General features: G+C 36.9%; 1 protein-coding gene across 9 annotated transcripts in view; it reads right to left on the bottom strand.

Moving 5' to 3' along the window:
* CPED1 (cadherin like and PC-esterase domain containing 1) overlaps nt 1-13,251 on the bottom strand; it is a 265,711-nt gene that overhangs the window by 209,556 nt on the left and 42,904 nt on the right. For all 9 annotated transcript variants that reach the window (XR_008998541.1, XM_057504707.1, XM_057504709.1 and 6 more), the window contains exon 4: nt 2,904-3,010. Coding sequence is in view for 8 of the 9 variants with exons in the window: in XM_057504707.1 (XP_057360690.1) it covers nt 2,904-3,010 (107 nt within the window). In the remaining variant the exon portion in view is untranslated. The remainder of the gene's footprint in view (nt 1-2,903; nt 3,011-13,251) is intronic.

The following is a 13,251-nucleotide window of genomic DNA, read 5'->3' as shown; positions in this document are numbered from 1 at the left end:
AGACTGCCTGAGTTTGAATCCTGCTCACTTCATTTATTAGCTATGAGGTCTTAGGCCATTTTCTTAACTTTTCTATGCTTCAGAACCCTCATACATAAAGAATGGACATAAATAGATATGTAAGCACTCAGAATGGTGCCTGGCACCAACAGGAGACCTTGGCAAGAGATGGGAGGGTAAAAGTAGAGAGAGGCTGAGCACCTATCTTCTCAGCTCCCTCTCCACTGCACTCTGCTTTGGCAATGGCTACATTCCCCTGTGTTCATAGCTCCTTTCCTATGAGTCCTCTTTCTTGGTTCCAGCTCTAACTAGATTCTGTTACAATATTCCTTCTATATACCCTCCTTCGGACAAAGCTCGGTAAAATTTTACAATGTTGCTGGTTGCTAGGTGCCTCTAATCGTTTTTGTTTCTCTTATTCTACCAAAAACTGAAATGACTCATTCACTGGTTTTTCTTTAGTCAAACCCTTTTGAGTGAGGCACTTGTCTCCTTCTGAAGATTGACCAATACACGCAGCAAGTATTGTAAACTTTATCCTGTAGCTGATGGGAAGCCATTCAAGATTTAAGCACAGGAGTAGCCAGGTGAATTCAGCTTTATATTTTACCATCTAACTGTGCACAAAATAGATTTCAGGGGCAAAATACCTGCTTCAGAAAAATCAGTGAGGCAGATTCAGCAATAGTCCTGGTAAGATATGGTGACTGACTACAGTAAAGGTAGTAAGTAATGATATTTGATAAATATGGAATAGTAAGACATTTAAGAAATACTTAGCAATTAAATTCCTTAGTATTAGAGATGATAGAATGCAGGTGACAAGGGACAGGAAGAACTCAAAGGTAAGTGCCAGATTTCCATCTTAGGAAGGGACACACAGTGATCAATCATGCTTATGACAAGTCAAACGGACATTGTGCAGAGCTGAACACAAGTGTAGAAGTGAATTTACTGGGGAAAACATGAGTTGGTTTTCTCCATGTTGATTTTGAGGTGTCTGTGGGACATATAAGCAGAGATGTTCAGCAAGCAGTTACATATGCAAGCCTGAAGCCTGGGAAGGTGCCTGGAACCTTAGATGTAGATTTGGATATGATCAGCTACAAAACTTGAAACTTAGGAGTGGTTAGGGAACACGGGCATTTAAAGAATAGGCAGAAGAAAGGTGGCTATGAAGATAACAGAGAAGGAAGGGCCAAAGATGTGTAAGAACAACCAAAAGAATATGTTCAGCACAAAGGCCAAGGGAGTGAAGAGTTAATAAGAGAAAGGAGTTATCAAGACTGTCAGTTGCAGAAATATCAAATGATCAGGGTAGCTACTGCAGTACTACTTTACTACTGAAAAATAGCTATTGGTTTTGACACTTTTCTCAATGACTTGTTATAGGAATCAAAAATAGATCATATGTAAATTTTCCAGAATAGTGACTTGCATATTGCAGGGATTTGATAATTTTTATTTAACTTTTTAAAAAATAAAGATATCATTGATATACACTCTTATGAAGGTTTCACATGAAAAACAATGTGGTTACTACATTCACCCATATTATCGAGTTCCCCCATACCCCACTGCAGTCACTGTTCATCAGTGTAGTAAGATGCCACAGAGTCACTACTTGTCTTTCTGTGCTACACTGTCTTCCCCTTGAACCCCCACCCCACACCATGTGTACTAATCATAGTACCCCTTAATCCCCTTCTCCCTTCCTCCCCACCTGCCCTCCCCTACCCCTCCCCTTTGGTAACCACTAGTCCCTTCTTGGAGTCTGTGAGTCTGCTGCTGTTTTGTTCCTTCAGTTTTGCTTCGTCATTATAATGCACAAATGAGGGAAATCATTTGGTATTTGTCTTTGTCCCCCTGCCTTATTTCACTGAGCATAATACCCTCTAGCTCCATCCATGTTGTTGCAAATGGTAGGATTTGTTTCTTTCTTATAGCTGAATAGTATTCTATTGTGTATATGTACCACTTCTTTTTTATCCATTCATCTACTGATGGACACTTGTCACTTCCCTATCTTGGCTATTGTAAATAGTGCCGCAATAAACATAGGGGTACATATTTCTTTTTGAATCTGAGAACTTGTTTTCTTTGGGTAAATTCCTAGGAGTGGGATTCCCAGGTCAAATGGTATTTCTATTTTTAGTTTTTTGAGAAACCTCCACATTGCTTTCCACAATGGTTGAACTAGTATACATTCCCACCAGCAATGTAGGAGGGTTCCCCTTTCTCCACATCCTGGCCAGCATTTGTTGTTCCTAGTCTTTTCGATGTTGGCCATCCTAACTGGTGTAAGGTGATATCTCATTGTGGTTTAAATTTGCATTTCTCTGATGATTAGTGATGTGGAGTGTCTTTTCCCATGCCTGTTGGCCATCTGAATTTCTTCTTTGGAGAACTGTCTGTTCATATCCTCCACTAGTTAACTTTTTAAAAGTATTTTTTAAGTTCAGAAAAAATAGACAGTAAACTTTGAATGTCAATTGTAAAAGTTAATAAGAAATTGTAGAAATTTTACTGTAATTCAGGGTACCAATTTAGGTTTGAACAAGTCAAAATAGTGATCTAGAAAATAAAGACTTTACTACTTTGAATGAACATGTGGCCAGGGTAAGCAAAACTCGATAGGCTATAGACTTCCAGATGAAGCTTTGGTTCCTACTAGATAAAACTGGGTCCTTATTAGTAGCAGTTGAAGTTGAGGGGAATACCAGCAAACAAAAAGTAGTGGCTACTTTATGGTAGTGTGGAAGGTATGGCTGTTGGAAAGTTCTCCAAAGATGTAATGGTTCCAATTTTTCAAGACATTTTTTAAACATTATGGACCAAGAAATGCCAATGTTAATATCCATAGGACTGAAAAATCTGTGCACATTTTGAAGAGTAATATTTACCTTTTGATGTAAACTTAACTGACATATGTCTTCCTTGGGTATGCAGGGTTCTGCACCAGCTTTCTGAGAAGACAGGCAAATGAGCAGATCCCAAGAGTCCAAATCACCTAACAGCCAAAGAGTATTCAAAAGTAAATAATTCTTCATCAGATATTCTAAAGGAACAAATTACTTCTTCAGATTAAAGAATGTAATTATTTAAATCCTAAAACACAAGTAAGAATGATTCAGAATATATTTAAAAGTCAATATTCGAAGTTACTAAAATTAACGGTTACACTTTAACAGATCTAACATTTTTAAATTTAGTATTGTATCTTAAAGAAAATTCACTTATCAGAGGCGATACCATAAAATTCCTTCATGAGGATGACAACACTGCCTACTTAGCTAAGAAGGCACTGATACCATAAAATTCCTTTAAAAGATAAAAATTAGAGTGGTTTAAGTCGCTAGTTTTATAAATTTATAAAGTCTTATTTGGAGATTTGGAAGAAAAAAAGATTATTATGCCTTTTAAGATAGGAGAGTTGTAAACTCAAATAATGATAAGAAGTCAAAACACCAAATACTTTGTTCTAAGCTTCATATCACCATTACTTTTATATAGATCTTAGACCTCAAATATACTTCAAAAGATTTCTTAGAAAGAAAACGTGTCGCAGGCAGAAAATAAAATTCAACAAAATAATTTAAGACAGTTTTCGTGTAAGTGGAATTAGTGGTTTAGTTTTTGAAACGAGAAGTGAGCTCAAAATAGAGAGTATGACATGTACCAAAGCAAACAATATTTCAGTTATTTCACTATTTCAATGAACATTTTAAATTGTTTTGTGTATTTGAGTTATTTTCCCTAATTCTCTTTGATTTATTTATATAAATGTTTATCAACATGCCTTGCATATAATTGGTGCTTTAAACATATTTGTTAAATGAATGAATACCTACCCCACAACAGGGTGCTAAACACATTACCTTAGAGACAATATAGAAATAGGTTTCTCAAAAATAACCAGAAAAAGAACACTATGTATAAAAGAATTGATATTACCTGGCAAATCTGTCCTATTTTGGATAGAAATCCAGTTTAAAAGAAAATAAGCAATTTCTGTACACATGGCATCTTTTGTTGATGAATCCTGAGATATAGCTATTTACACCAAACCTGACAAGTCATCTCCAGCATTGGGTCATAGTGGCTTCTAGAAAGCTAGAAAATAACCAACAGCTCCAAATCCTGTCTTTAAAAAGTTTTCCAGAAGAATTTCTCACTTGAAGACATAATGCTTTCAAAGAAGGTCTTAATAGGAAAAAAAGAAAAAAGACTGATATCAAAGAGTGATGAACTATGACAATCAGGAATGACATTTCACTTTCCACTAATCAATCCTTTACAATTTGACAAGCTCTGTGCTGTCGGGGTTATTGATTCCTCTGTTTGTAATTGTCCTGTTGCTAGAAAAGAAACCTTTGTGCCAAACAAAAGGACCCAGACAATCTAACTCAAGTCAACAGCTGAGTCCTAGTCCTAGAGCTTCTGTTTGCTAGATGTATCCTAAGAAGGTAGAAGACAGCCAAACAGTTCAAGGGACAAGGCAATTTAGGGGTAGAAGAAATCTGTCTACGTAATAACCATCAGACCTTGGACCAGAGGGTCTACTCTGTTACATGCACCATCACTTGAAAGCAAAATACAGATTCCTATAGCCAAAACCAAACACTCTATGATGATTTCAATACTTTATTTTAAATGTTCACCTGTTATTTTCAGCCAAAAGCTTTGATACGGATTCAAAAGGGAAAACCCAATGACTGTTTCATTCAATATTATTTCTAGCCCAGTAGAAGAAACCTCCTGTCATAATATATTCAAGTAAATATTTTTAAAAGATAAGGCTGTGCAAAGAGAAGATTTCAAATCATGGATTCCATTGTTTGGGTATATTTTATATTCCTCCAAGTCTGAGGCATGTCCCCCTTTACTACCCAAGACACACACACAATTTATAGATCTGATAGAAAAAAAAAAAATATATATATATATATAAGCCATAAAAGTTTAAAATTGGAAGATGTTTAAATAATTCAAAGCAATGAATTTATTAAGAATCTCTTATGAGCAGAACACTGTATGAGAAATATGAAAGTAAATAGAAAAAAGTACAGATAGTCACCACTGAAGCAATCTCTGAGAACTGAACGGTAAAAAGAATTTAGGATAACTTATAAAGCATCACAATTTCTTGACATTCATCAGGGTTACCCCTCAGCTCTCAAAAATACTGAATATTTTAAATTAAAAATTAGTATTTAAAAAATACTTTATACAGTACTTAAATTTCCTCTTAAAATCAAGTAAAGTATAATCAAAACTTCAAGGGATCTCTTCATTTACTTCTTAATTCTTGCTATGATAGCCTGAAAAATGCTGATTGTTTTCACGCAAAATTCCTATTGTTCCTCTCACTGAATTCTACTCCAAACTGCCAAATCTCTATTTCCTAGTTAAATATTTAGCAGACCTTTTCACTTTCTCTTCATTTCCATCTCCAACATTAGGAGTCAACTCCCGCCCCCAACTCCCATAGCCTTTGTTTAAAGCAAAAGCTTTACTTGTTTTGAGTGGTACTATGTATACAAAGGTGGTTTAAAAAACCCCAAAGCCACACACACTGACATCCAGAAACTGGGGAGAGAACAAAGCACACTCACTAGCTAAGTAAATAACATTCAGCAGTCAACCTTGGAGCACTAGGGATACAGATTTGTGTCTCAGCAAGATTAAAAATTACTCTATCTTGTGGCGCTTTGGGCCCGTGCTCAACTAGCTGCAAGCGCGAGCAGTTAGTGGACGAATGTACAGCAGAGCCTGCAGACAGCAGGCACATGGGAGAGTAAAGTCTGCTTATGGGGTACGTTTGGCTTGCACAGTGTTTCATTTCTTTATGTTTTTAATTTCAAGTATTTGCCAAAATGCAAACATCAGCGCGATTCACGTAAGAATCCAGATTTCAGCCTTCATTTGAAACTTGGACACTATGGCAATACTGCGTCCCTATCCTACGAGGGCTGAGCACAGCTTCCACATTTTCTCCAGCTTACTGTAGTGGCCCCACCTGGTCTTAACTCTGTCGGGGTCCTGCCTGGAATAGCAGTGAACAGATCCAGACCCGGTGTAAAACGCTGGTGTTTCCGTTTTTCATGAACTGCTCATTCAGCAAGTTGATATTCCATGTTTTAACTTTTAATGAATTAGACTTGCTCCTTAGGGGAAGTGGTTTTGTTGAGATGACTGTAGGGAAAGTGGTATTTGGTCAGTTGGTCTTAAGCGGATGTCTGCACATACCCAACTGCTCTCCAGGTTTGGACATGCTCTCCCACAAGGGTGAGTAAGGTGACTTCAACTCCAAAGGTATTTTATTGGCTAGATTAAAGGGGCGAGGACCCAAATGTGGCCTCTTAGAGTCATTCTTTCTCTCAGAAGTCAGGGAAAGTCAAGGGTTGCCTGTGGCTCTCTCTCCCATTTAGGTCTCTTCTCTCCAGTCGGATTGCTAAAGGTGCGCAGGTCCCACTCGGAGGCAGCCCTGCCCTCATCTCTCTCTTTGGACTCTTTCCCACATGGTCTTGTCTCAGGGATAGCACAGTTTCAAGTGGACTCAGATGGACTCCTTTCTGAGGCATTGGGGCAAACACTCTTGGTGTTGGTCTTACTTAATGTGTTTCTTCTGCCCCTGGAAGATTGACATTAGAATGTAAGAGCTGAGGAGTCACACTTGAATTTGGGAAAGAAACAGGCAAAGCAGACCCAGGCCGATTTGGATGGTGCCTTCTTAGGTTTTCCTGGCAGGGGAGAGGAGACTTTTATGAGATCCAGCCTAGCTCTTCAGTGTACTACATCAGAATCTGGACGCCAAGTCCATGCTAATACACAAGTAGTCGTAGTAGTGATGATACCAATGGGCACAGTTCTTGAGCACTTGCAATAAGCCATATATTTTTTCAGTATTTGTATTAATTCTCTTATTCCACACAACACCCTGCTGGATATGATTATCACCCCCACCCCTCTTTTTTTTTTAAAGCACAAAATGTTAAGTAACTTCCCCAAAGTTAGCTGTCTACTTAATGGTGGGAAGAGAATTTGAATACAGGAATTGCAGCTCTAGGGGCCATGTTTATGACCATGACATCCCTTTAAAAGACATAAGGCCACAAAGAAATTTAGCTTTTGATGCCTCATTTATATTAACTTACACAGCATGTCCAACAACACTGTGGGGTAGAAACAATTATTACACACACTTTATAACAGAGGAAACTGAGACAAAGAGGAATTCTCCAGCTTTGGTATTTTCCCAACTATTGTCCAGTACATCTATTTTCCTTTGGGACCATGGAGGGAAACTTTACTATAACATGTATAACTCAGGCATTCTTAGACTCTTGACACAGTGATAGCACCCCAAAATATTATTAGCAATGCCACTGGTAATTGAAGTAAGTAAAATTTTCAGATGTCAGAGGAAGTAGTGCTCAACTGCACATGTACTCGGGAACTGTAAATATTAACTTGGCCTCCACCTACTTTCGAAAAGAAATCTTGAAGTTTCTTAGATTTTTTGATGGTTAAAATGGTTTCTTTCCCTGTCACAAAGAAACCAGAGTAGGACCAGCTCCCAGAGAGGGGCAGTCAAGCCATTAAATAGGCATTGGGCATAGTTCTAGAAAAACAGGATTGTGGATGTTCCATGCTCCATCTCAAAACTACAAAAACATGGGAAATCTACAGGCTTTGCCCCACGCACTGTGAAGCAACATTGCTGAGAACACCACTCACTAACATGCTTCTTCAGTGTTGGCCCCAGTGGCAACGCAGACTCTCCAGACAAATTTAGAACAAGTTGTCAGGTCCAGATATATTTATTCAGACATAAAATATCACTGACAGTAGTTTTCTCCTTCTCTGAATGTTCTCAGGAACCACCTAACATCTCAGTGTTAAAACTAAGAGCTACTTTTAAAGGTTCTTGTCCTTGTTTTGTTTTAACCAAGCAACTGCCCTAAGAAGTGAGCTGCCTGTAGACTATTTCGTCTCTCATAGGCAGGCTGCCATGGAAAGCAAACAATCATTTCCTGGTTCTCAAATGACCTCCCTCATTGATAAAGTCTCCTGGATCGGTAATTCAATCTAGAGAACAGCAGAAAGTGCTGAGATAGCATCATTCATATAAATGCTGTTTAATCTTAAGGAATGACAACTTCAGCTTCCTAGCCCACGGTATAAAATTTCAGAATTTTAAGTTTATTCCTGCTCTATTTTTCTCCACAGCATTTATCATCATCTGACAGAGTACATATTTTTTGTCCGTCTACTGTCTGCCTCTTCCCATTTGAATATGAGCTCCCTAAGGGCAGACTGTGTCTATTTTGTGCACTGCTTCATTCTCAATATCTACAACAGTGGCTGGAATTTACAGAGTTGTTAAATGAATAAATGACTGAATAACTGAATGTGGCAACAGATCTACAATTAAAATTCAATGAAAAGACAGGATACTGAAATACTTTTATAAAAATTAAAAATGAAAGAATAGTGAGAAAAATGTCAAAGTAGTTTTTAAAAAAGGGTATAAATATATATTTTAGTTCTTAGTAAGAATGAAGGAGAAGTAAATGGAAGGAAAACAAAGCAAACCATTCATTGACTATAAAGAAATTATAGCAGATACCAAGTGCTTTGCTTATGGGAACTTTTCTGTGAACACATACATTAGCTTGAAGCACAAAAGGTTTATAAAGTTTGACTTGGAAAAGAAACTTGGCCAAGAGTTTCCAAGATACTTAGCTACAAAAGCCAAGCCTCATTTACTTATTTACAGTATTAGATTACTTTATTCAATAAGGATACAAGTGGGGTGATTTCTAAAATCTGTTTTCCTTTAGTGTGAAATACTGAAGATGGTTAATTTTTAAATAATACATAATATTCCTTTATAATATGACAGAAGGACATTTCATGTGCTCACTATTCCACGTGTATACTCTTCTCTTCACAACTAAATTATAAAATTATTTTTGAATAACAAAGTCTTACCTCCTCTGAATCCATCCTTTACCAGAATTAGTAGATGGCATTACATTCATTGCTACATTATTAACTGATTGCTGATGAATTAGGTTCTATGCTTGATTCCACCACAAGATTGTCTGGACATAAATTAGCCTTGACAAATATCTATGTATTTTCCTGAATCTTTCAAGCTACATTTACCAGTTCTCTTAATTGTACTCCTAATATGATGCATCTACAGAACAGTAACATAGCATTTAGTTAATTTTATTCATGGCTTTTCTTTAAGGACAGAAAACATTCACCTTCCTGTATCCAACACTGATTATAGTCGACACTTAGTAGATCTTAATTGGATTGAATATTTCAATTTTCAGAATTCACTTTACGAGAAATCATATATACAAAACCTTGAGATCTTCAATTAATTATACAACATGGTCACAAAATTCAGTTAAATCTGGTTCCTTACTCCAAGGTTCAGGTCATGTGTTTTTGTTTGCTATTGGTTCCTTATCCTTTAAAACCTGATGATGAAAACTTTATGTTTCACTGCAGAGAAATTCTAACCCATTCCCTCCCCTGATGTAGTACATCCACATTAGAAATCAGGTTTTCTTTTCTTAATGTCTATCATTTTTCTGCCCTATGAGACATTGTGAAGATCAATGATATCATTTTGCTGAAGGGTTCTGAGCCCCTGAAATTCTTCTGATTTACTCATAAACTTAAGAAGGCAGTATTACACTTAAATTTTTACAAAAGTTTAAAAGACTTCAGCTCTGAAGAAATTTTCCATTAAAAAGAAAAAGGAAATACATCAGTTTATTCCTATGAAATAAACTCAAGAAATGCTTACTTTAGAAGGCTTGTTAAAGTTCCTTCCACAGGTTTCTTAAATTACTTTTTTAAAGATTTTCATATCACCTCTGTAGTCTTCTATTGAAGTGTAACTGTTTGTATATGTGTGTATGTGTATTTAAATTTTCACTGCTCTCAAGACTATTGTCTTTTTGGGAGAAATCTCTCATTTCTCCATCTTAGCAAATTTCTACATTTCTGGAATTCCCACCAGCTTAAAAGACCTTAAGAGAAATCAACACTGTAGCATTTTAAAAATCAGGCTACACCTAGTGTCCAGATATTGCTTCCTAATACCATTTTCCAATAAAAGGAATCAGGGGTCCTTGGAGAAATGGCTGATTCAAGGGCTGGAGCAGTAAACATATAAGTTGAGCCTAGAGCACTGTAATGCCAGAAAGTAAGGAAGAGCTCAAAAACAAACAAGCAAACAAAGAAAATCAGTGATGGAGGTATGTCAAGGGACACAGGAGCCAAGGGCCAAATCTGGAAAAATTTGAGAAACAAAATAACTGAGGTAATATTAACTTATAACCAAAAGTATAAAATAGATATCCATGACTTCATACTGGTACAAATGATTGAATAAATAAGTAGGGATGAAGAGACAAATCTGCCATGTAGAAAAATGCCACATAATTTACATAGCTACTCTGTAGTCAAGAAAGTGGGGCATAAACTTTCTAGTCCTTAGTTGGAAACTGCACATAATGACATCCTTCCAAAGAGTGCAGTATAGAAAGGGGAAGGAGGAAGATAATTTTCCAGTAGAAGAACCTGGCAAACACTCCCTCAGTCAGGTGATCAAGGTTAGCATCAACAGCAATATGTCATATTGATTGTTCACATCCTTCATATGATGTGATGAGAACAATGGTTTACTTCTGTGGTCTTACTCCCCCAAATCATAACTCCAGTCTAATCATGAGAAAAACATTGGGCAAAACACAAATGAGGGTCATCAAAACACCTGACCTGTTCTTCTCAAAACTGCCAAGATAATCAAAAACAAGGAAAGTCTGAGAAACTGTCACAGCCTAGAGAGGCCTAGGGAAACAAATGTAGTGTGATATCCTGGATGGGCTCTTAGAACAGAAAAAAGGATATTAAGTGAAAATCTGGGTGAAGAATGGATTTTAGTGCTAAAAAATCAGAATAAAATTCTCCAGAGAAAATGATGATTGTTCAGTGTTTGAAGATAGTTAGACATAAACCCTCACATACTAATTACCTATCTTGCCAAGTATTTTGTACTAAGAATGTTGTATTCCAAAACCAATCAGCACTAGAATGCAGAAAGCAAAAAAGGAGTACTTTTTATGCAAGATGCATTCTCTGCTAATAAAAACTCCAGTGGTGTTTAAAATACAGAGAAATGAAAAATGAATCATGTTTGGGGTTTGAGACCCTCCTCTTAATACATGCAGCTCCCCAAATTCCTATCCTTTCTTTACATTTGTTACTATTTCTCACTAAATTCAATTCCTCTGGAAATTTTATTTCCATCCATTGTTTTAGCTATTCCTTCCCTGTCCCTGACTCCCAAATTTATGTTTCTCAATCTTTATCATGTTTCAGGGACGCATTTCCAGATGCCCTTATGAACAATTACAAATCTGAAGCCATTATCTCCTGCCAAAACCGGTCCCATTTTCCACTTTTCTTATCATCAGAGGTGTTGCCCCTCTTCCTTCCTCAATCTACAAAGTATAAGGCCATCTTCAACTTATACCTCATTCCCATATCCCACTGATTTCCAGTTCCCATCAATTCTAAATTAGAATTTCTTAAATATACCCTGACCTTTCCAAATCCTATCACAGTCTCTACACCTAAGATCTCACCATTTCTGCAAAGCCTCCTAATTAGTCTCCGCGCTTCTAACGTTTTTTTCTTTCTCATCTTCCTCCCTACAACCAGAGTTATTTTCCAAGAACACAAATCTTAGCATTCTGAGCACAATATCAAATTCCTCAACAAAGCACCCAGGGCCCATCACAGCTCCCTTGAGCTAGTGTCCTAGTCTCATTTCTCTCAACGCAGCCCATTCTTCCTCTTCAGCCACATGGACCCCTTGTGGGCCTCTGAGACTCCCAGCACTGTGTGCCTCTAGCACGCAGCTCATGCTGTGGAATGCTTTTCCCTCCAAAATCGGCTTAAGCAGTCATTCTTACACAGCAAGGATTCTACTGTGGCACCTTTCTAGGCCCCCATATTCATATTTGGTCACTTCTTTTTCTGTTTTCTGAAACACTTTATTTCTGCCTTTCATACTGCTTGTACTGCATCTTGCATTGCAGTTAACCATGAATATCCTTGCTACTCAGAAATGGCCCTTGGACCTGCAACATTTTCATCAACTGAGAGCTTGTTAGAAATAAACAGTGTCAGCCCCCAACTTAGACCTTACCAAATCAGAATTGGGCGACAACAAGGTCCCCAGGTGATTTGTACGTATGTGTCAGTTTGAGAAGCACTGACGTACACCTCTGCCCAATAGCTCCCTCAAAGGTCTTACTCACCTTCATAATGCTCTCTCCCCACCCCACAACAATCCTAGGGTCCTGTACATAGCTCTTCCTTAACAATCATGTGTTGAATAAAACTTGAGTTTTAGTGTCAATCACAAAATATCCTGATGCCTGGTTATAATATCTTCTTCATAATCCTTATTGGTGCTTTAAATTGGATTTTTTATTTTTTATTACTTGAGTACTTGACAGAATTTTTGATAGACCCTCCTTATACCAAATTCTACAAAATGGCACCGGTTTTAGTGTATTATTAGCATTGTGACACTTTATTTAACCAAATATTACTCCTTCTTCTTGTTTTATTAAGTAATTTTGCATGGCTTCTTTAAAATGCAATGAATGCAATCTAGTCATATCTGGTTTAATATTGTATAATATTGCACTGGAGACTGTGAGCAATCTGAGAGGGAGGAGAAAGTCATTGATTTAAAACTTATTCTACAAATAGTTCCACACTAATTCGGCACAGATGGGAACTAAAGCTTCAGAAAATATAATTCACTAACACGAAAAAAAAAGAATCAGCTCTTTCGATGGCTTATTATTTAATGCCACAAACATTTCAGGATTATACATTGCCTATTCATAAAGCATTATTTTCATAATCTTTGGGGATTTATTTAACCCAATCATAATATTTCTGTAAGATATTTAAGGGTCAAGCCTTATCTTCCATTTTCAAATCAAGTAATAGATAATTTAAGTTTGTTCAAGGTCATTCCAAACAGCAATTGTGAAGCATAAAACCTGGACCTTCAGTAATAAAAATACTGATATTTAAGGGGTGTTATGAGGATTAAGTGAGTTAATGTTTGTAAAGTACTTAGAACAATGTCTAGCACTTGATAAGTGCACTTAATGAATAAACAAGTGGGTGGTAGTA

The sequence above is a fragment of the Manis pentadactyla genome, chromosome 7 (genome assembly GCF_030020395.1).
Source record: "Manis pentadactyla isolate mManPen7 chromosome 7, mManPen7.hap1, whole genome shotgun sequence".
Taxonomy (NCBI): domain Eukaryota; kingdom Metazoa; phylum Chordata; class Mammalia; order Pholidota; family Manidae; genus Manis; species Manis pentadactyla.
Note: the sequence above shows the minus strand (reverse complement) of the source record. Positions and strands in the feature narration are given on the sequence as shown.